The sequence below is a fragment of the Apium graveolens genome, chromosome 5, assembly GCF_009905375.1.
Source record: "Apium graveolens cultivar Ventura chromosome 5, ASM990537v1, whole genome shotgun sequence".
In the NCBI taxonomy this organism is placed as follows: Eukaryota; Viridiplantae; Streptophyta; class Magnoliopsida; order Apiales; family Apiaceae; genus Apium; species Apium graveolens.
Genome location: NC_133651.1, coordinates 218,538,327 through 218,562,876, shown reverse-complemented (window position 1 = coordinate 218,562,876; position 24,550 = coordinate 218,538,327). Strand labels below are relative to the sequence as shown.

Here is a 24,550-nt window from a genome sequence, read left to right as displayed (position 1 = left end):
TCATGGGGAGAACAGGGATACATGCCTTCAAGGCAGTCCCCTCTTCCTACCATTCAGTCATGAAGTTTCCCACCCGAAACGGGATTGGAGAAGAGAGAGGAGATCAAAAAATGGCTAGAAGCTGTTATGTGGCCTCTTTGAGGGCAGATGGAGTCGGGGGGCAGGTTCTTCCTATTGAAGATATGGATGTTCGAGAAAATGATGAGAATAGAGGAAGGCCATCAGAAGAATTGGTTTCGGTTCCTTTAGACCCCGAGAATCCTGAGAGGATGACTTTCATTGGAGCCACATTAGAGGAGCCTCTTAGAGGGAAGTTAGTGAAATTTTTACAAGAAAATAGTGATGTGTTTGCATGGTCAGCAGCTGATATGCCAGGCATAGACCCGGAGTTAATTACTCACAAGCTAAACGTGGATCCAAGCCGGAAGACAGTGAAACAAAAGAAAAGAAATTTTGCCCCGGAAAGACAAGAGGCTATAAAACAGGAAGTAGAAAAGCTCTTAGAGGCTGGTTTCATTGAGGAGATTCAATTTCCGGAGTGGTTAGCAAACCCTGTAATGGTGAAGAAGGCTAATGGAAAGTGGAGGATGTGTATAGACTTCACTGATCTGAATGATGCATGCCCCAAAGACTGTTTCCCGCTGCCTAGAATTGATACTTTGATTGATGCCACTGCTGGACATGAGATGCTGAGTTTCATGGATGGATTTAGCGGATACAATCAGATCAAAATGCATAAGGATGACATTCCAAAGGTATCATTTATCACTGACTTTGGTGTTTATTGTTATCTTGTTATGGCGTTTGGTCTCAAGAATGCAGGAGCCACCTATCAGAGGTTGGTGAATAAAATTTTTAAGGATCTTATTGGGAAGACTATGGAAGTCTATGTTGATGACATGCTAGTCAAGAGTCTAGTAAAGACTGATCATATAACCCATTTGAGGGAAGCTTTTGAGGTCCTAAGGTACCACAAGATGATGTTGAATCCAACGAAGTGTGTTTTCGGAGTAGGATCTGGAAAATTCTTGGGATTGATGGTCTCAAAGAGGGGAATTGAGGCCAACCCCGATAAAATAAAGGCAATCCTGGATATTGAACCACCAAAAACTGTCAAGGATGTATAGAAGCTCACAGGAAGGGTTGCGGCACTAGGACGATTCATCTCCAAGTCAGGAGACAAGTGTTTGTCATTCTTCAAGTCATTAAAGAACATTAAAGACTTTGTATGGAGTGAGGAAAATCAGAAGGCATTTGAAGAGTTAAAGAAGTATATGGGCCAGGCCCCGTTGTTGGCTAAGCCAGTTCTGAGTGAAGTTTTATTCTTGTACTTGGCTGTTTCAGAGAGCGCCTTGAGCGCGGTGTTGGTTAAGGAGGAACTGAAAGTCCAGAAACCCGTATACTATGTCAGCAAAATCTTGCATGGTGCAGAGTTGAATTATTCAACTATTGAGAAATTCGCTTTAGCCTTGGTAATGGCTTCAAGAGAGCTGCGTCCTTATTTTCAAGCTCACCAGATTGAAGTGCTAACAAATCAGCCACTGAGAAACATCATTCACAGTCCCAAGGCAAGTGGGAGACTGATTAAGTGGGCAATAGAGTTGGGAGAGTTCGATCTCAAGTATAAGCCACGTACGGCCATAAAAGCCCAGGCACTAGCTGACTTCGTGGTGGAATGTACCATACCCAACCAAGAAGTCGGGGGGCAGGAAGATACCATACCTCAAGACAAGGGAGTCGACAATGGGGACAAGGAGAAAGAATATTGGGTTCTCTATTTTGATGGAGCATCAAAAACAAATTCCAGTGGAGCAGGGTTGATTTTGCAAAGCCCTGATGGATTCTTAATTGAGTATGCTATGAAGCTAGACTTCCCAACCACAAACAATGAGGCAGAGTATGAAGCCCTGATTGCTGGCCTTGGTCTAGCTGGGACACTTAGAGTCAAAAACTTAAAGGTCCGTGGAGACTCGAAGCTGATCATATCCCAGGTAAAGGGAGAATTTGAGGCAAGGGATGATACGATGGCTAAGTATGTTCGCCTAGTAAGGGCTGTGATGACCCAATTTAATGAATGCCATGTTGAACACATTCCAAGGGAAGAAAATGCTAAAGCAGATGCGCTATCAAAGTTTGCTTCATCTGAGATTGAAGAAAGTTCAGGAAGTGTGTACTTCCGTGTTTTGAAGACACGAAGCATAGATGTTAAGCTTGTGGCTCCCATAGGCTTGGGGACGTCATGGATTGATCCCATCAAGGCTCACATTCAGACCGGTTGGTTGCCAAGTGATGCAACTGAGGCACGGAAGTTAACTATTCGAGCACTAAGGTACTCCTTGATAGATGGAATTCTGTATAAGAGATCTTTCGTGGTTCCTTACTTGAGGTGTCTCAGGCCCGACGAGGCACGCTTGGCTCTTGAGGAAGTGCATGAAGGTATTTGTGGGCAGCACTTGGGGGGCAGGGCCTTGGCTCATAAGATAACCCGTTTAGGCTTCTATTGGCCAGAAATGATGGTTGATGCCAAAGAATATGTGAAGAAGTGTGATCGCTGTCAGAAGCATGCACCAGTTGTTAGACAACCCCCCGAGATGCTGACCTCTATCAACTCGCCTATTCCCTTTGCCATGTGGGGGATGGATATTCTAGGGCCTTTTCCTATGGCCACGGCACAAAGGAAATTTCTGATTGTAGCCATTGATTATTTCACCAAGTGGATCGAAGCCAAACCCTTGGCCAAAATCACAACTAAGCAGGTTGCACAATTCCTGTGAGAAAACATTATGTGCCGATATGGAATTCCCCGTATCCTCATCACTGACAATGGAGCACAATTCAACAATGAGGAATTCAAGAAGTATTGTGAAGAAAATGAAATTGAATTACGATTCACCTCTGTGGCTCACCCGCAAGCCAATGGGCAAGCAGAGGTAGCAAATCGGATAATCCTGGATGGACTAAAGAAGAGGATCGAGAAGTCAAGAAATAATTGGGTGGATGAGATAATTCCCATATTATGGGCCTATAGGACTACCTGTAGAGTCACGACAGGAGCAACTCCTTTCATGTTGGCATATGGGGCAGAAGCAGTAGTTCCCGTGGAAATATCACATTCCTCTCCAAGGATTCAGGCTTTCAACGCAGAAGAAAATGCGGAAGGGCAGAGGTTAGCCCTGGATCTGATCGGTGAAGTACGAGATAAGGCACATGCAAAGATAGTAGAATATCAGAAAAAGGCTTCATTCTACTACAACCTAAGGGTTAAAGAAAGGTTTTTTAAACAAGGCGATCTAGTCTTGAGGAAGATAGAAGCATCTGGTGTAGGACAAAAAGGGAAGCTTGCCCCGAATTGGGAAGGGCCGTACAGAGTCAAGAGTGTTCAAGGTAGAGGAACCTACAAGCTAGAGACTATGGATAGTTTGGAAGTCCCGAGAACTTGGCATGCACAAAACCTGAAGGTTTACTATGTGTAGGGCAGCCGGATACGATTCTCACTCGTCAGGATGGCGAGTAGGTTGAAAAGCACCTTGAAGCTTTGCTGGCTTAGGATTTATATGTTTTAGTTTTATTACGAAGTTTATTATTACTTGTGTAAGGGACGAATCCCAGACAATTTTACGAAATTCATGAGTTCTTCAAAGTATGTTTGTGGCCTAACAAATAAAAATCAAATGCATGGATGCAAGCATAGAAGGTGATAAATGAAATAAATCTGATAGATATTACAAAAGTTTGATAAATAAAGTCTCGAAAATAGGATAAAATATAATAAGCCACGCAGGGCTGAAAAAGCTCTAAGGATCTGAAGTACCCTCGGCATCCATATCATCGTCCTCTCCGCTCTCGCTGGATGTCTCTGTCGTCTCGGAGGAGGAGGAAGAGCTATCGTCCTCAGCTGGTCTGGAAGAAGACTCGGGAGGAGGAAGGAGTGGATCCTGAGAAACATGATCCGAGACAACTACTCGGGTACGAAACCTCTGTAGCAAAGCCTCGTCATCAGGGCAGACATAGTCCGTCGGGTTAATATCAGGACAAGCCTCGTTCACGGTCCCAAGGGCCGTGTCCCAACCAGTCCTAAAAAACCCGGGAAAGACTGAATCATCCCTAATCCTCATGGATTGGGCAAACTCCTCCGAGTCCAGATAGTTGTCTATAGCTTTATCCTTCTCCGCCCGAAGTACCACTAGCTCGGCGTTGGACTCTCCGAGTTCTTCTTCCTTGCGCTTGAGCTTCTTCTCCAGGGTAGCATACTTCTTCTGTTGCCTCCTGAGGGCATTGTCGGCCTTATCAGAAGCCCGCTTCCATGACTCGGCTTGCCTCACGGCGCCTTGAAAATAGGCGTTAGACTGAAACAAAGCAATCAACGAAGTATAAGGCAAGAAAATGCTACAAGAATGAAAGATAAGTTCAAAAGAGAGAAGGCATACCGAAGCCAGAGATTGGGCTCCCATGAGCTTAATCCTCTCAAGGTCAGGGGTGGCCACCACATCAGTAAAGTCCTTTGGAGTCACGCTATGGTAGGACCAATCCCAAGCATGTTTCGTGGAACCAACCACGGTGTCCCCTCGGCGGAATCCCGGAGAGGTTGGAAGGCGCCTGTGGCAGTAGCAGTAGGGGCAGCAGCAGTGATAGGAGCACTATGGCCCCCAACTCCTTCAGTTGAAGCCTCCCCCATAGGCTCTTTCTGCTTTCTCAAGAAGATAGGCTATGTCGCCTTTCCCCGGGTGTCAAGGCCTGCGAGCCGAGCTTTCTTCATCCTAGCAGTCTCTTCAACCAGAGGAACATTGTCCTCGTTAATCTCTTTGGCAGCTGCGAAACAAAGCAAAAGACAAAATGAGTGATGTTAATAATGCATGAAATAAAATAAATTTGAGAAGGGAAGAAAAATACCCTGTTGAGAAACAGAGGATAGTCCCACGTGAATGAGGGAAAACTCCTCTAGGAGAGTCCAGCTGGTAGTAGTGCCATCGTCCAGAGTAAGACCATTATAAATAATAGTTTCCTCAGGAGTTAAGTGAATGGATTTGAGGCTACCATCACTAACCTTCCCGAAGGAAGATCGGAAAAGTGTGCCCCAGTCACCATTCTCCCAACGTAACCCAACGAAACTATTCCTCCAATTTTGATTGTTATCAGGAATAGAGGCGCTGTTAAAGATATGTTTGCTTTTGGGCCTTTGCTTGACATAGACCCAGCCACAGATACTGGAAGAGCTATTGTAACACTGAAAGACCTTCCTAAAAACAGCTACAGAAAGAGGAAAGCCCTCCCTAAGGCAGCAGACCATAAAACATAGAATGTTCCTCCAGGCGTTTGGAGGAAGCTGACACGGGTTGATTTGTAAATCAGCCAAAAGATGAGGAATAAAAGGGTGGAAAGGAAATCTAAGCCCAACATTAAGGGCATCTGTGTAAATGAAGAGAGTGTCGGGTCTCCAGTGGCAAGTACGGTCACCACCAGAGACTGGAACTAATCTAAGAGGAGGAAGGACGTTATAACGAGCATTTAGTTTATCGAAGTCTATGTTGTGCCAAGTATTACAATGATTAAAAAATCGAGATGTGCAGTGGAGGGATATTCATCCCCCCTAGTGTTAATCATATCGATTAAAGACATATATGAAGAACGGATCTCGATGTCCTTACCTCATTTTGAAGCTGAGGCTATTTTGGCCGCTCTCTCGGAATTCTTGTCAGCCATCAATGAAAAGCTTGGAAAGACTTAAAAACCTTGAAAGGAACTTGGCCGAAAATTTGCTGAAATGAGGAATGAGGGAGAAGAGGAGAGTGTTTGGAAGCTTGAGGATTGAAATGAGAAGTGTGAAGAAACACACTCCCCCTCAACTCTTATATAGGCACCTGAAAGCTAAATTGGGCCTCAAAAAGCCCATATGGGCCCAAAAATGGAAGAATCTGGAATGTTCCAGATTATTTTAGAAAAATCTAAGAAAATTATGGAAAAATCTGGAATGATATAGAAATTCCAGAATATTCTGGAAGTCAGGCTTAAGAGTTCAAGCCCAACCCAAGTTTGAATGGGCTTTGGATATTAAAACATGATAAAAAAAATATAGAGAAAAGCCCAGAACCAAGGCATAAGCCCAGGAAAGGGCCCAAATGATTAGAAATTAAGGGCCCAAATACAAAAGCCCAAGTAAAAAGGCACATATGGCACATGGATAAAGCCCAATGTGTTGGAATAGGGTTAAAATAGGGCTGTGAGCCAAAGCCCAGTTGAAAAGATGGGCTCAAGAGAGGCCCAAAGTGAAGACATCAACCCAGAAAGTTGATATCAATAAGTAGCCTGACCCAATTCGATCAAGACTTGTATTAAGATCCTAGTTGAATGAATTGAGGTCGAATTTTCTTCGACCAAGGCTGAAAACTAAGCATAAATCGACCAGAATTGAAACTCATTCGACTAGAAATCAAATGAAAATCCTGGTCGAAACAATCCTGCTCGAAATTGCTTCAACCAAGGCAAGAAAGATGGCTAATTCGGTCAAAAAGTATGAAAACCTGACCGAAATGAAATCCTGGTCGAAAAATTCTGCTCGAAATATATATATATATATATAAAAAAAAGAAAATTAGGAAAAAATCCTGGCCGAAATTCGACCAAGATTCCTGATCGAAACCATCCTACCCGAAATCCTGTCGACCAGGGCAATATGGAGGTTAATTCGACCAGGATCCTGGTCGAATGGATTCCTGGTCGAAATCTGCATAAAAAAAAAAGAGAAAAGGAAGAAAAAAGAAGAAAAAGGGAGGGAAAAATTCCTGGAAAATTACAGAAAAATAAGGAAATTCCTTAAATAATTTCTGAAAAATACTAATATTTTCAGAAAATTAGGGAAAAATCCAGAAATTAAGGATAAATCCCAGAAAATTAGGGAAAAATCCAGAAAATTAAGGATAAATCCCAGGAAATTAGGGAAAAATCCAGAAATTAAGGATAAATCCCAGAAAATTAGGGAAAATCCAGAAAATTAAGGATAAATCCCAGGAAATTAGGGAAAAATCCAGAAAATTAAGGATAAATCCCAGAAAATTAGGGAAAATCCCAGAAAATTAGGGAAAATCCCAGAAAATTAGGGAAAAATCCCAAAAAATTAGGGAAAATCCCAGAAAATTAGGAAAATTCCAGAAAATTAGGGAAAAATCCCAGAAAATTAGGGAAAATCCCAGAAAATTAGGGAAAAATCCCGGAAATAAGGGAAAAATTCCTGGAAATTAAGATAATTCCTGAATAAAAGGAAAAATTCATTGTAAATGTGTAGGTCGCTCCACACTTTACGGAAAAACGAAACCCTGTAAGGGAACGAATAGACTTAACTTCTGCGAAACCTAATCAATGTTTCCCAAAAGTTGGGGGGCAAATGATAGGGATAAATAAATTATGATTGTATAATTAAATACTGCATTAATTGTACAAGCTGTGGGCTGCTAGGCCCAATAAAAAGATATATGATACTCAGACCAGAAAGGTTAAGCCTGATGGACCAGATCAGGCCTGATGGAATAAAAAAGGCCCAAAAGCCCTGATTATTAATTAATTTTGTAATTAATTAATAAGGAAAAAATCAGATGTTGAAAAGAGTCCCGATAAGGATATAAATCCTTAGAGATTAGCCTCAAGGGGACCTAAAAGGATAAGGAATCAGTTTCCTACTATATAGGACTCCAAAGTCCATTCTAATTATGAGACTTGCCCACCAAGTCTCATATACCAAGTCCAATTCAAGGACTCCCAACATCTATATAAGGGGTCTCACCCCCACCAATCAGAACTACGTTTTTTGGCTTGATTCTCTAATTCACAGAGATACGTAGGCATCTCGTAAAGGCAGATCGAGCTACGAAACACGAGAGCAGCCATTAAAGGCCTTGAGCTCCCGAATCTTAGTAATAAATACAGCAAATAATAACCTTAGTTTTTTATCCATAACAATTATAATATTATTTTTGTAATTTATTATTAACTAAAATATAAATTAAATTAAAAAATTAGGGTTAAAATCAAAATACGATGGAACATTTTTTAGCACGGTTGGATAGCTAAAGTGGTTAAGAGTTAATTCTCTATTGAAGGAGAATAACAGAACCCCTTTCTTAGCAACTTGGTTCGATTCTCCCTCAACCAAAATTTTTTGAAAAGAAATACTAGAAAAAAGTGAAACTAAATATATATAGAGATTATGTAAAAAAAATCATCTCTAATGGTACATTCCCCTTATTTATAAATATAGCCAACCTCTTAATATTGACTATATTTGTCGAATCACTACAAACCTGTAAGAAATTTGTTAAAAAAAATCTAATCATTTATTACTATATTGAAGTAATATATTATATTTATAAGAACATAAATTTTAATAACATACTATTTTAAAAATATAATTAACCAATATAGCCAATATCATCGAAGTACAATATCTTACAGATTCAATAAATTTTACATATTGTTTTACAGGTCCGGTTTAGCCAACCAATTATAGGAACACCATTAGAGATGCTCTAAGAGTAAACCCCTGTTTGGCAAAATTAAGAAACAGTCATATTTATAACTTATATGGCGGAATCAGAATGTTAAGAATGAGATATTTTTTACGTTCTCATTTCATTTCGTATTTTCCCCATTTCCTTTTTTAAATTTATACTATTTAATTTTTAGTATTATGTAAGGAATATTTTTAAAATTTTATTATCTATGAAATATTTTATAGTATTACATAGTTTTCTAAATTTAATTTGATGAAGTTTTTGAAAATATGAAATTATATGTAATTTATTTTTTTAATTTAAGTTAATAATATAATTTATTTTAGCCGGGATGATAGTGTATCACATCACAAGATCATTATCCTTGTTTTTAAAATTTTTCTTTTTTATTTTATATTCGTGTTTTAAAATGATTAATATAGAAATTGGAGAGAAAAGAATTCATAAGCCGATCATTAATCTCAAAAATAATATGAAAAAAATAATATTTGAAATTTGGTGAAAAAATTACATATATATCAAAAAATTATTGATGGTAAAAAAAATCAATCACAATGGCTCTCATTAATAATCTAACAATTTTATAAACACATAATTCTCTCAAATGCAGACAAGGACCGTAATCATCATATCTAATTATCGAGATTAAAACTGAAGGTGAAAGCGTACCTGAATCCATAAGGCGATAATTGTTACGATATCTGAATCTGTATTATGTTCTTGATTATTGTCTTCCTCAAACAAGTATTCATGAGTGTTTCTCAATAGCTCTCTCTGATGGGTAGAAGATAAGTCATGAAACGTACTTGATATATTGGGGACTATAACCCTTTTTATATACCACCTAATTAAATCTCCCATTATAATTTTATTGGGCCTGATATTAGGTATCCACTTATTAGGTCCATACAATAAATTAAAATCTAATTGGATTTCTTATTTGATCACTTAATTTAACCCAATAAAATAAATAACTAATATAATCGATATATTTATATGTAGCCCATAAAATAATAATTATTATTAAAATAATAATAATAACAATCTCCCACTTGGGCTTCATATAAATCCAGAATCAATTATACAACACTTTAGTGCGCAATTTTATGTTATTTATTATCCTTAGATTTTACCAAAATAATTCGGTATGTCTACTATATATGCTTGAGATTATGGCGTCATTCATCACAAACTTTACATGACTAAACCTTCCATGGTCACCACATAAATATATTCAATAACATGAATCAATGCATGGATAAGTGACATGGAAATTACATATAATATTATCTATATAATGTCTATTTCCAACTAGTCCTTAGTCAATCTCTAACGAGATTGGTTCCAATTTTCTCAACTCAATGTTAAACCACAATAAGAGAATTAAACAAAAGTAGAGTGATATTTAATAAAATTCCATCAACTGTATTTTGCAGAACATAAACAACTCAATGTTTATTACATAAAATACCAAAATACAAACTCCTACTAAACCAAACCAAACCAGCGACAAAGTTTCGCAGCCATAAAGCTTGATTGGATGCCACAAAGCATGCTATATATTCTGTAGCCAGTAGATAAACATAGCCCGAAGTAGATTTTTTTCATCTTTGCCTTCTCCAAAATCAGAATCTGAATATCCAATGATTTTTAGATGATCTGATTTCCTGTATGTGAGCATGTAGTCTTTTGTTTTCTTCAAATACCGTAAGACTCGTTTCACTGCTTTCCATTGCTCCATTCTCGGATTACTCAAATATCTTCCCAATATTCCAACAATGAATGCTATGTTAGAACGAGTATAACCTTGAGCATATATTAGGCTTCCCACTGCCGATGCATATGGTATCCTTTACATTTCCCTTATCTCAATTTCATTCTTGGGACACTGTTTGAGACTAAATTTGTCTCCCTTAGACATAGGTGTTTCCATTGGTGCACAATATTTCATGCCATACCTTTCCAGTATCTTTTCGATATAGGTCTTTTGTGACAATCCAAGAATACCTCGAGAGCGATCTCGATGTATCTGAATTCCTAATACAAAAGAGGCGTTACCAAGGTCCTTCATCTCAAATTGGCTAGTGAGAAATTTCTAGGTATCGTGCAATAAACTTATATCATTAGTAGCAAGTAAGATGTCATCAACGTATAAGAGAAGAAAGATAAATTTGTTCCCACTGAACTTGTGACATACACAATGTTTCACCAAGTTCACTTCGAAACCATATGATGTGATAACATGATGAAATTTGTGATACCATTCACGAGAAGCCTGCCTGAGATCGTAGATGGACTTCTTTAATTTGCAAACCATACTCTTTGGCTCTCCAACGACAAAGTTTTCTGGTTACACCATATAAATTTTCTCGCCAATATTTCCATTGAGAAACGCCGTCTTTACGTCCATCTGATATAGCTCTAGATCATAATGAGCCACAAGTGCCATAAAAATTCTAAATGAGTCTTTCGTGGAAACCGGAGAGAAAGTCCCATTATAGTCGATACCTTTCTTTTGAGTGAATCCTTTAACGACTAGACGAGCCTTATATCTTTCGATGTTACCACTCGAATCCCTTATTATTTTACATACCCATTTGCAATCAATAGGTTTTGAGCCTTTAGGCAACTCGACAAGATCCCAAACGTCATTGTCTTTTATAGATTGCATCTCTTCATTCATGGCATCGATCCACTTTTGAGAGTTAGGACTCTGCATGGCTTGTGAAAATTTACAGGATCATCTTCCCCAATGCCAATTCCATCTTCATGTTCTTGTAGAAAAATAGCATAATCATCTGGAATTGCACTCTTTCGCTCTATAGTGGATCTCCTTAGTGGCACTTCTTGTAATTCATGTGGTTGTTGAGTTTGCTCAATTGGTTCCTCATGGGGAATTTCGGTGTTTTCTTGAACCGGAAGGCCTTGAACAATGATAGGTATCATAATATGATCACTGCTCTCGTCAGACTCATAAATAGGATCATGATTATCTTCTTCAAAGACAATATTTTTACCTATATCTTCCCTCCTAAAATCAACATCCTTAAAAATATTGAATTATTAGTCTCAAAGAAGGATCTAGTAGCGGGATCATAAAATTTAAATCCGCGACTACGTTCCGGATACCCAACAAAATAGCATTTGACCGTCCTAGAGTCCAGTTTCTTTTCATTTGGCCTATATGGATTTGCCTCAGCTGGACAACCTCAAACATGTAAATGCTTAATACTAAGTGTTTTCTTAGTCCAAAGTTTGTAAGAAGTTTTAACCACTACTTTAGTTGGAACCCGGTTAAGGATATAAATTGCAGTCTTTAGTGCATCTCCCAAAAGTGACTCAGGAAAGGAAGAATGACTTATCATACTTCTCACCATATCTTTAAGAGTACGGTTTCGCCTCTCAGCAACGCCATTCATATTTGGTTTTCCTGGCATAGTGTACTGAGGGACAATTTCACACTCCTTTAGAAAGTTAGCAAAGGGTCCTAGACGTTGCTCACCTGATCCATCAAATCTACCGTAGTATTCACCACCCTGATCAGATCTGACAGCTTTAATACTACTGTTTAGCTAAAGTTCAAATTCAGCTTTATACTCTTTAAATACGTCCAGAGCTTGTGACTTCTCATGTATCAAGTATACGTAACCATACATAGAGTAATCATCTATGAACGTGACAAGAGGCCGTAGGGAATGATCCACATATATCGGTATGAATCAGTTCCAAGACACTTGTAACTCTATTGGCACCTAATTTTCTCGAGTTTGTTTGTTTTTCCTTAATGCATTTAACACAGAATTTAAAGTCACTTAAATCTAAGGGATCAAGAATTCCATCATTCACAAGCCTCTGAATAATCTGTTTAGATGTAACGCCCCCAAATCCGGGGTCAGGAATCTGGGTCGTCACGCAATCCTTCAATCATGTGTAACCTGCTTTAACTCAATAATCCAATAATTCCATATCACATACCCCAATCTCACACACTCACAAGTTATATCCTTAAAAACGACATACAACAAGTATCATATGTTATTAAAACTTAAATGTACTTTACAAGATCTTAAACAATTATTCATAACCTCTACATGAAGTTACAATAATTACGACTGATATCTTATACCTATCTGATACTCTGGCCCACCTGAGACAAAACTGCCAGGGATTCTCCCCATGACTGCAATCGACTAAGTCCCACACCGGCATACTGGTTATCTTTTGTGTTGTGTCATTTAAAAGAAAGCAAGAGTGAGATATAATGCCTAGCATAATAATGTACAGTATGAAATGACTGTATGATAAACTCAAGTAAAATGTCATATATGATAAATATGTTTTATTCAAAAATAGTTTTCATTGGTGATACACACCTTCTTTTGAAAATAATTCTTTGGTGGATTTATTATCCTGTGAATACCTTAATGGTAAATCCAGCACTTAAGCTTGGGTTACGATATTGCATCACAATTCCAGTTGGAAGAATAGGACGTTAATTGGAGCTGCCGCATACGATGATCAGTCGTACTACGGGAAAATAGTAACCTTTTCTACTAGTAGAAGAACGACACCTTCGTATCCCGGTTATCACCCTTGCCGCATTAGGGCTACGTGTCCCATTTTTAGGTATACACATACTTCACAAGTTCCTAAGTATATAGAGTACCTTTTCCTGCGGTACCTTTGGTAGTCCACCTAGCACACATAGTACTAGAGTCTACCCCTCCCTTGTCCTTTAACAGAATTCTATCATATCTTGAGAACTCGAACCACATCGAAATTCCCCCAAGCGTTTTGCTTGTTGATAGAAACAGCTTGTTTTATTAGTGTATATATGTATATGTATACGTACTTCTGAATTTTCGGAGGAAGTACTAAGGATGTGAGTTGACCGTTGTCAGCAGATAATTAAATAAGGGGGAGTTTCTTTTGAAACTATATTCAAAATATTTAAAATAGGTCGAGATAATATTCTCCGACGATCTGAAATTATTCGAATAATTTTCCGAAAATCAGAAATTATTTTAAATCAAGTTTTATGATTTTTAAATCATAATAAATCATTTCATAAAAAATTAATAATTAAATATTAATCGTTAAATAACTAAACCTCGAATAATTATACTTTAAAAGAATATTTGAAACAATATTCCTCAACTAATTTATGTTTAAGTAATTTAAGGAATCTTTAATAATAATTTGGGTTTGAAATAATAATCGTTGGAGATTACTTCTCCTATCATAAATGGATAGTTAGATAATACTCATTATTCGAACAATAAATCATAGTTGAGGGAATAAGATCTTTGGAAATCGTTTTAATAAAAGTTCGAGGTATTTAATGTTTTGCAAGTGGACATCGAGTCCCTTAGAATAAAATAAGTACGGACTTTTAATGGTCCAAAATATCTCCGCGAAGATTCCCGAGTTTATACTTTATATAAACTGACCGAATCTCGGTCTTATAACATATATATCACGCTCTACTATAGCGTTTGTATTCTTAAATAAAACATTTCCGGAATACTTCTGGGTTTTAATAAAATTATACTGACCGATCCTCGGTCTAAAATATACTCATCATATATACAACGCTACTCTCTAGCGTTATTGATTGAAATTCGGTAATATTCATATACCAAAATCATTATCATATCGTATCATATTATATAACATAATTCGTAAAATATCATAAATATAGCATCATGTATATGTCGACATTATTTGATAACAAACACAACACAATATTTTCTAAAAGGTAGGGTTTGAAAACTTGCCTGGAGTCCAAGATATGTTTTCTGACTTCCTCTCGTTCTGGGTTTTCTATTCAACAAATATCATAATCTTAATTAGTATTCCTACTCTCATCACCAACTTATATTCTAATAATTTCATTACTTCATAATTTTCAATGATCGACCGACTCGAAATAAGTATAAATCCTTGGTCAAAACGGACGGTCAAAGTAGTTTTCTAGAGTTGACTTTACCAAATGTTACTATTATGCGACTCGCACTCTATCATTTTTAATAAATTGTAAAATTAATATTTTAATACGAAACCACCTCGAGGAGCTTCTTAAGTTCTTTTAATATTTATCCTAAAATTTTCATTTTGATAAAATGAATTTAATTAGGTGAAACGCATTTAAAAAGTTCGGTCAACTACAGAGTTTTACTATTCAAACCGCTTTCACTAAAATATTTATATCTCTCAAACCGTTAACTCAATTGATGCACCGTTTTTTCTTGCGCGATCTAGACAAAATTTAGAAAACATTATTTCAAAATGGTTTTCTGGTAACAGGGGTGAAAATCCCGAAGTGGCAGTTTCCTAACAGGGGGTTGTTTTTGCATTCGTACTCCGCGCGACCTCGGCTCCGACATTTTTATAAAATTGAAAATTAAAAATTTTTACTTGAAATTTTTATGGCAGCTAATAAACTCTATTTATTAATCCCTGTAAATATTACATAATTTTTAAATATTTTTAATTTGATCATTTATATTTACAAAGTTTGTAATTTGTAGCAGTTTTGTCGCGTAAATCCATTTTACTAAAACGGTCATAACTTTTGATTTGTAAATCAGAATCAAGCGATTCAAGTGCCTAAACGATCCTTATAACATTTTCTAATCATAATCAAGTCTAACTTTTCAGGAAACTATAGTTTATACATGATAAGTGGCATTTTATACCACTTAGAACGTCTTAAAATAGCTCAAATTGGTGTCTTGAAATCAAGTATTTTGTGTATTTCATGCATTTTTCTAGTGTTTGTGCATTTCAGGGTATTAGTTGCATTTCGGAGGAGTAATCATCAAGAATAAGCCTTGACATGTGTTCAGCATTGTGAGAGGAAAGAAAGGGGCAGATTACAGCGAAGAAACGGAGCAAACTCAGGAATTTTCCAGTAGGGTCCTGAGCGCCCGCTCAGCTATGTTGAGCGGCCGCGCAGAAAGCTGAGCGCCCGCTCAGAGCGCAAGGTCGGGAAAAAAGATAAATTGTTTAAGACTTCTACTTTTTGTTTGGCTTCCAAGTTCTATGTAATCTGAGTTTTATGGGACTATAATATAAGTAGATTTGGAGACGTTTTCATAAAGTTGGATCGCGGTATTAAGCAAGGAGCGAAGGAGATAAGGAAGAAGACCGTTTTAGCACACCGCAACGAAGAGGAAACATATTTTCTTGTGATTCTTTATTTCATTGTAACGTTGGATGCTAGTTTTTGTTGATTTTGAACTTATTTACTCTTGTAACGTACTCTGGTTTAATATAATTAGTTTAGTTATTATTCTCTTGTGTTTGTTTATCATGTTTTCATATGAACCCATGATGACGATAAGTGCTATCATGGGCTAATCGTGATCATGGGGTCGTAACGGATTTACTATGGAATTCTGTAGTTAATTGTTTAATACCTTAGTGTGTGATGATTGTATGATATCTAGTATTGGTTGTGCGTATTCGTCTTATGTGCGTCGCGAACATATAAGATAGGGTGTTAATCTCTTGTGAAGCGACGGTGGATCTTCAGATTTAGAACTTGCCATGCTAGCATAGGTTCATGTATGATGTGCATGATTAGTGGGTAACTCTAACCGTTTTATTCGCCCTGTGTAATTAAAAGGAATAACTTGTGCTTAAATCATTATATTGTCAGTTTCTGTAGACATATAGGGACTCAACATAATTGATGCCTATTAAACTTCTATCTTAATTGTGGATGTTTGGTAGAATGGTATTAGTACAATGAAAGTTGGCTTTTATCAGTTTTGTGTTATTCGATTAATATCATCACCGTTGCATGCTAAGGGTAATAACAATAACTATTGAAGGAAGTAGTAATGAAGTTGTGATCTCATGAGTGTTTTAATATTGTTAATTCGAAGTGTTAATTAAGTGGTTAATTAAGTAGTTAATTGTAGTTAATATTTAGTCAATAATTCTAAGTGTTAGTGTCTTAACATTGAGAAGTAATCATACATTGGTGAGTGAGTTTAATTGAACAATAATTAGTCTGAGTCTCTGTGGGAACGAACTAGAAAGTATTCTATATTACTTGGGAACGCGTATACTTGCGTGTATTATTGGCGCATGTTTCCTCCCTAACAATACATTCGGTAACTTCTGCAGAAACTTAAGTTGAGTTTTGTTCATTTTAACGAGGTTATGATTACGATTCGGGTTTCGTTTACATCTTAAATTATTAGACCACCATCAACCACCATCAAATCATCATCTCAACACTAACTTCTCTCAATAACATCATGTTCTTGAGGCAACAATCATTAACCTTAAAACTAATTAACTAAACATCAAGATAATATGAAATTAATCATGAAAACCACACTTATATCCAAGATCCTTACTTTTCTTGAATTTTAAAACTTAAAAAAAGTTTGGATGAATGTTTATACCTTACTTGAAGCTTTTTAATACTTAATAAAGTCCTAAGATCCTTGATGAAGCCTTGGTCTAGCTTTAGGAGCCTTAAACTTTCATGAAAATCAAGAAAATAAGTTAGTAATTTTCGGAGTTACTATTCACCCTCAACTTCAAATATTTTTATAAAATTGAGAACTTCATTGATGGGCATGAAATTTGGTGTGTGACTTACCCATGATATTAGAGAGGTTTGGTAAAAATTTGGTGATTTTTGAATGAGTAGAACATGAGATACGAATTTTTCTCTCCATGGTGTTCTTGAAAATCAGCATGATGTTTTGTGAGAGAGAGAGAGAGAAAGAGTTTGTTGCTTCTTGAATGCTTCTCTTGGAAGATTGTATTATATGACTTTTATATCTTCTAGTATATATCCTAGGAATAATAATGTTGGCATATCTTAAGACATATCTTGCTAGCTTCCTAGGTTACAAGCTAATCTATTTAGTCTTAGGTTTTAGCTTTACTATTCCTAGTTTTAGGTTATCATGCTTCCTAGTTTAGGTTACTATTTGGTAACCTAGCCATGGTTAGTTAGTTTAGTTAGTTTGGTTCGATACGTTTATTTGTTCGTTTACTCGTTTGCTCGGTCGCTTAATCATTTTCGTAATAATTTATCGTAAACGGTTCGCGGTGTAAATCCTTTCACATACATTCTTTATATTTTGAAGTATCGTTCTTGGATATAAATCCATAGGATTTTCAATTAGTAATTATATTGTGATTCCCGTAATCCTTGATGGTTCGTAGATACGGTCATTTTTGAAAGTTCGTTTTCTTCGAAAACTAATAGCATTTACATACACTTATTTGGTACGTATAATCATGTTATCAACTCTGAAACTCAATTTCTCATGCACAACATAGTGTGGGCTAAAAAGTTTTTCCCGTCTATCAGGGTTACTATTCATTTAGCATTTTACAAGGTCTCGAAAATTCGAGTTATTATATTATCATTCTTAAAGGTCTTTTACTGATGTCAAAAATTTGGGTTCTTACATCAAAGATATGACCTAATCGTTTGTGCCACAACATAGCAGAATTCCCAGTTAACTTACGCTTTGCACCTCCTGCACTTGAGTACAAAATTTCATTATTAAAAGCAACAGTATGAAGCATATAAAGATTATCAATCAAAGAACCGGTGGCAACCACATTTGAATTTAAAGAGAAACATACTTTATTATTTCCAAAAGAACAAGTGTAGCCATATTTGTCCAAACAGGAAATAGAAATAAGATTTAGTCTAAAAGATGGTGCTACAAATATCTCAAATAAATCCAAATAAACACCAGTTTTTGGTAATAATCTAAATGTTCCAACAGCTTCAACTGAAACTTTATTGCCATCGCCCACATAGATGAATCTTTTGGCATCAATTGGCGGTCGGCTTCACAAGAAACCCTGCATTGATACACTTATGTGAGTAGTAGCACCAGAATCTAGCCACCAAGTATTTTTAAGTACAGAATCCAAATTAACTTCAGAACGAACAAAGACAGATGTCTTACCCTTCTTCACACGCCAAGCAGCATATTTTGAACACTCTTTCTTTATGTGTCCAACCTTCTTACAAAATTAGCAGGTTGTTCCCTTATCCTGCTTATCTTGCAACTGATGCTTGGGTTTTTCACTTACAATATCCTTACCTCTCTTTCTTTTCTTATCATGAGAGCTTGAAGCCAAGTGAGCATTCTCAGTTTTCTCTCGCAAAACCCTCTCTTCCTCTTGCACAGAGTGTGAAATGAGCTCATTAAGAGTCCATTTTTCCTTTTGAGTATTATAACTCACCACAAAGTGTCCAAACTGAGGAGGCAGAGAAATAGGAACCAAGTGAACAAGTAACTCATCCGAAAGGTCTAACTTGAGTTCCTTGAGTTTTCCAGCAATATCAGACATCTCAATGATGTACTCCCTTATGTTCCCCTTTCCTTTATACTTCATGGTCACGAGTTTTGACAGAAGATTACTCGTTTCCGCTTTCTCATTCTTAGAAAAATATTGCTCAATCTCACAGATGAACTTCTTGGCACTTGTGCTCTCAGCAATAGAGCCCCGAAAGCCAGTTGGAATCGTTCACTTCATGATCGCCAGACACATGCGATTAGAGCATTCCCATTTCTCAATTTGATCCATTTTGGGATCATCCGTAGTGGGAACTGGTTGCTCTTTCCTTAGCGCAAGTTCGAGATCCATACATCCAAGAACGATCTCAACATTCTCTTTCCATGTGACATAGTTTGTCCCATTCAACATTGGAATCATTCTCAACTAAGCGGAAGCAGAATTAACACTAGCAGTAACTGAAATAGAAAACAAATATACAACAAATGCTCAAAAGTAGTATATATGATAATTGTGATAAATTTTAAATATTAAAAACACCATTTCAAGATACCTAGCGCAACATTAAATTTTAGTCTTTGGACAAAAAAATTAATTTACAATTGATACTCTCCACGCAATAATCAAGTATTAGCAGTTAATTTCTGTCAAATAATAGGCCTTTCTTTGGACCGACTTATTATTCACATGAAAACCTTAATATTGCTATATACTTATTATCAAGAGAATATTTTAATTTTGGCCAAATATTACCTTCCTTTGGGCCGATAAAATTTAATAAAACTAATTATTCTATCATCGTAATAATATTTTTAAATTAATTAATCTACAGAAAGAGGTCACTTTGGAGACATATTACTTCAATCAATTAACTCTAAAATATTAGACAACTTATATAAATAAGTTAATATTAATACACCAATAAATAAATCAAGATCATAAAAAATTATGTACTCTCTATATATAGTAAACTTGCCGGATTTTATAAATATATATGAAAGGCATATGTTAAGCCTATTTGTTTATTCGAAGATTTAACTCAACTCAAATAAGAATGTAATAAGTAAATAGTGGATCTATCGTCAGAGAGATCTCACAAAGTAACATCTGTCAAAGGGTTAAGAAACATTGTTCATCTACAGACTTGAAGATTCACTGGAAGAAGCTCAAGTAATTGATCAAGCCTCAGTGATATAAATCAAGATTGTAGATTTAACCAAGTGACAGAGATCTCGTCAGGGTATCAATTAATTACAGGAATTTAATCTGAAGAAAATCAAGACTTGGAGAAACATCACAGAAGTTAGTCATTCATGAACCAGACAGTACATCGAGTGTCAACATTCAAGTGGTGAAATGGATTCAGTGATTTTCAGAAGATTGTCAGAAGAGTGGTTGATGTTCAAGAGTAGTATTAATTCTCTATTAATTAATTAAGTCATTTAATTTAATTAAGAAAATAAATTAAATCTGCAAAGATTAATTTATTGATTAATTGAATTAATTGGTTAGTTAATTCTGAATTAATATTATGCATTTTTCAAAAATGATTTTGGATTTATATTCAAAAAGAAAATCAGCAAAACAGATTTGAACTGGTATGACAATTGGATTGTCATACCGAAAGTCCTACCAAGTCTTTCTGGATAGTTCTACCAAGTCATTCTATTGTCCTACCGATAGTCTTTCCAAGTCAAGTAATTGTCCTACCGAAAGTTCTACAAGTTCAAAGGATTGTCTTGCTAGTTCATTTTGGATTGTCTTGCTAGTTCATTTTGGATTGTCTTGCCGAATGTCATGCTGATTCAATTCGAGTGATCTGTTTACTTAAACAAACAGAAGCAGATCATTTGTCAACAAGATAATTGAATACACAGCCAACCACTGAAGAACACAAAACAAACAGAAGCAGAGAAATTATTGTAAAATTCTCAGAGCATTTATTTCTAGCAGTTATTGTTAAATCCAATCCACTAGAAATTCTTTTGTTGTTCTTGTGTAACTATCTAGCGGATCAAAATCCCTAGAACTTAATCTCAAATCGCTTTTAGCATTTGATTCTAATTATTGCAAAAATAGAAAAAGTTCATGTCGAATTTATTCTAAATTTGTGATAATTAATTTGAGATTAATTCCTTGTAACAGATACCGTTGTTGTAACACATTTCAAGTTTAATAAAAGTTTTATTTAACTTGAATTTTGTTTCAATTTTTATTCCGCATTTTATTCGATTAAACGGTATAGTTTTTATTCAACGCACCTTCTACAAACATATTGGGACCTAACGATTGGTATCAGAGCCTTCTGATTAACGTACAAATCAAAATCCTAGACTTTTGTGTTTCTTTCACTCCTTGAATTTTTTATTCACTCAAAAAAATTCATAATGACTACACAAAAAGTTGGAACCGTTAAAATTCCACTATTCGATAAAGAAAATTATATCATGTGGAAGAAGAAGATGCTATTATTTTTACAAGTTGCTAATCCCAAATATCTGGAAGTGTTAAAGAAGGGTCCAAAAATTCCTATGGTTATTGAACCAGAGGTAATAGAAAATGATGTGGTGATCACCAAAGCTAGAACTTATGTAAAGAATCCTGAGGATTTTTCTCCTGCTGAAAAAGAAGAAGCCTCCCTGGATGCTAGCCTTCAATTAATTTTAGTAGATTCCCTTGATCCCTTGATGAATAGACATGTGATGAATTGTAAAGATTCCAAACATATCTGGGAAACTATTGAGGTTATTAATGAAGGCACAGAGGAAGTTAGGGAGAACAAGTTAGAAATCCTAACCTCTGAGTATGAATACTTTAAATCCAATCCAGGAGAAGGAATCACTGAAGTGTTTGAGAGGTACAATGCATTGATCAACAACCTGGACATTAATGGTAAATACTATTCCATCAGGGAGGTCAACAAAAAGTTCCTTTTAACACTGCCAACTCATCTCGAACATAGAATCACTGCCATAAGAGAAGCAAGAGATCTGAGTGAGATTTCTTTGGAAAGGCTCTATGGTGTGTTAAAGACTTATGAGTTGGAGCAGAATTCAGTAGAAGGAAGTTTACGGGAAAGGAAGAGTGGTCAGCACGTCTACTGCTCTAGTAGCTGATGAACAACAGCAACAACCAGAATATCAACAACAATCTCAACAGTCAGAAAGAATGGTACAGTCTTCCAAGGTTGAAGAAAATGTGATAGTAGCAGAATTTGATCCTCCTACTACAAATGAATCAGGAGATGATTTTTATTCCTTGGAAGAACTGGAGCAATTGGAGGATGAGTCAATGGCCCTGATTGTCAAGAGATTCTCAAATTTCAGATTCAAAAGGAATCCCAAGTTCAAGTACAAGTCCAACTACAACAGATTCCAGAAAGGTGGATCTTCATCCTCTAACACCGACAGTGGTGGGTACAAAACAGGGATGGTTGATCGAAGCACCATTTGATGCTTCAACTGTAATGAGTTGGGACACTTTGCCACAGAATGCAGGAAGCCAAAACAATTTAGGAAGAACTCTTATGATTCTAATCAGAAGAGTAAGTCTGAAAGGGCTTACCTGGCAAAGGGAAGAAGCTGGGATGATACTGACAGTGAAGATGAAGAAGTTGGGAATCTTGCTCTCATGGCTAGTGATGCAAATACCTCATCGTCAAGAAAAGAGGTAAAATTTACTGATGCTGAATTAGTTTATCAACTAGGAGGTTCCTTAGATTGTGCTCGTCGTGATAATGAATTGTTAAATCAACAAATCAAAGACCTTGAGAAAGAGGTCAATGAATTAAGACTTGTGCACATTAATCAAGATAAATTAAAAGAACAAGTATCTTTTCTAGAGAATAGAGTTGACTGTTATAGACAACTTGAAACTATTCTCAAAGACAAGATCACCGATCTTGAGGCTAAGGTTAAAGCTTACTTTAATTCTTGTTCGAAGTCCAAAGAGTTTTACAATAAGCAAGCTGTTAATCAAACATCTTGAATAGGTTATGATTACAATGCTGCTATTGGAAAATTAGGTATAAACTCCCCTCCTCATGTCTGTGCTAAAGGCAGGGAAGTACCACATGTGCTTAAGGGTGTTGATGAACCCCTCTATAAAGAATCAATTATTGAACCATTTGATGAGACCTCATTTATTATTCAAGAAGAAATCTGTGCTGAAGATAATGCTAATGAGAAAGCTGTCTCCAAGTCAAGTGTGTCAAAAGTTCCAGTCAAGGTTGTGAAAGCAACTGAGACTAACTCAGACACACATGAGTTGGATAACACAAATGCCATGTCTACCATGCATAAGTTGCCTATTGTTAATCCCTCTCATAAAGCATGTGGTGTTCCTGATTGTATGTCTTGTGCTTTTAATCTGATGTATGCTCATTTTAATGGTAAGCATGTTTCTAATGATAAGACTACTCCTCGTCAGCATGTGAATAATAGAAAGCATGATAGGTCTAAGACTGCTAGTCCTCCTAAAGCTAGAAAGGAGACATTTGTGCCTAAGCCTAAACAGAAATTTGACAAGGCTGTTCACAAGGTCAAATGTCCAGTCATTGAGAAAGTTGAGAATATTAAAATTAAGAATGTTGTTTTGCCTGATAAAGGCCAATTTTACAAGTATGCCGGACCCAACCAAGCTTGGGTTCCGAAGAAGGTCTAATCCATTTGTATTGCAGGGCATTAAACAGGTACAACCGGTAGTGTGGATTCTTGACAGCGGATCGTCAAGACATATGACCGGAGATAGAGCCCTGATATCAAATGTGGTTGAGAAAGCTGGCCCAGTGGTTACCTTTGGAGATAACAACAAAGGTTTAACGGAGGGATATGGTTGTTTGCTAGCTGGAAATGTTATCATTGAAAATGTGTATGTTGTGCAAGGACTTGAACACAATCTGCTTAGCATTAGTCAGTTCTGTGACAACGGCTACAATGTTTTATTCGACAAGCTGAAGTGTCAGATTCTGCACAAGAAAAGTGAAAAACCCTCCTTGATGGGAATCCGGAAAGGAAATCTGTTCGTAGCTGACATGAACTCTGGAAGCAATCCTGAAGTCAATTGTTTCCATGCAAAGGCATCATCAGATGAGAGTTGGCTATGGCACAAGAGACTTTCTCATCTCAATTTCAAAACAATGAATTCTCTTGTCAAAAGAGAATTGGTCAGAGGTCTGCCTCAGCTGGAATTCTCCCTAGAAGGACTATGTGAGGCTTGCCAGAAAGGAAAGTCAAAGAAAGCAAGTCACAGAGGCACTGACATATCTTCCATAACTAGTGTTCTGCAATTATTGCACATGGATTTATTTGGACCAGTTAATGTCCTTTCGATGTCAAAGAAGTGTTACTGTCTTGTGATAGTTGATGACTATTCCTATACGTGGGTTTTATTTCTTCACTCTAAGGATGAAACACCACAAGTTGTGATTGATCATATCAAGATGATTGAGTTAGATTCTAATGTCCCTGTTAGAGCAATAAGGTCAGATAATGGAACAGAATTCAAGAATTCACTTCTCAATGGATTCTGTACAGACAAAGGGATTACCAGACAATTTTCAGCTCCTAGAACCCCTCAGCAAAATGGAATGGTAGAAAGGAAGAATCGTACATTGATTGAAGCTGCAAGAACGATGTTAAGTGAATCAGGTCTTCCAATGTACTTTTGGGATGAAGCTGTCAATACTGTATGTTATACTCAGAATCGAACTCTAATCAACAAAGACTTCATGAAAACTCCTTGTGAGATTTTGAATGAAC

At 36.5% G+C, this 24,550-nt stretch overlaps 1 protein-coding gene across 1 annotated transcript; it reads right to left on the bottom strand.

Moving 5' to 3' along the window:
- Positions 1 to 3,794: 3,794 nt before the first annotated feature.
- Positions 3,795 to 11,184, bottom strand: LOC141660715 (uncharacterized). The gene is made up of 5 exons (XM_074467705.1): positions 10,856 to 11,184; positions 10,699 to 10,780; positions 10,460 to 10,596; positions 4,428 to 4,596; positions 3,795 to 4,346 (listed from the first exon to the last, which is right to left on the bottom strand). The coding sequence occupies exons 1-5, from the start codon at positions 11,182 to 11,184 to the stop codon at positions 3,795 to 3,797; spliced, it is 1,269 nt and encodes a 422-aa protein (XP_074323806.1).
- Positions 11,185 to 24,550: the final 13,366 nt, after the last annotated feature.

Bases quoted from the DNA above. Each gene is read 5' to 3' on its own strand.
- LOC141660715 (XM_074467705.1), bottom strand. From the start codon at position 11,184: ATGAATGAAGAGATGCAATCTATAAAAGACAATGACGTTTGGGATCTT. The intron at 10,781-10,855 runs GTAACCAGAAAA...CTACGATCTCAG, and splicing joins GGCGAGAAAATTTATATGGT to GCAGGCTTCTCGTGAATGGT. The intron at 4,347-4,427 runs GTATGCCTTCTC...GCTTTGTTTCAG, and splicing joins GAGCCCAATCTCTGGCTTCG to TCTAACGCCTATTTTCAAGG.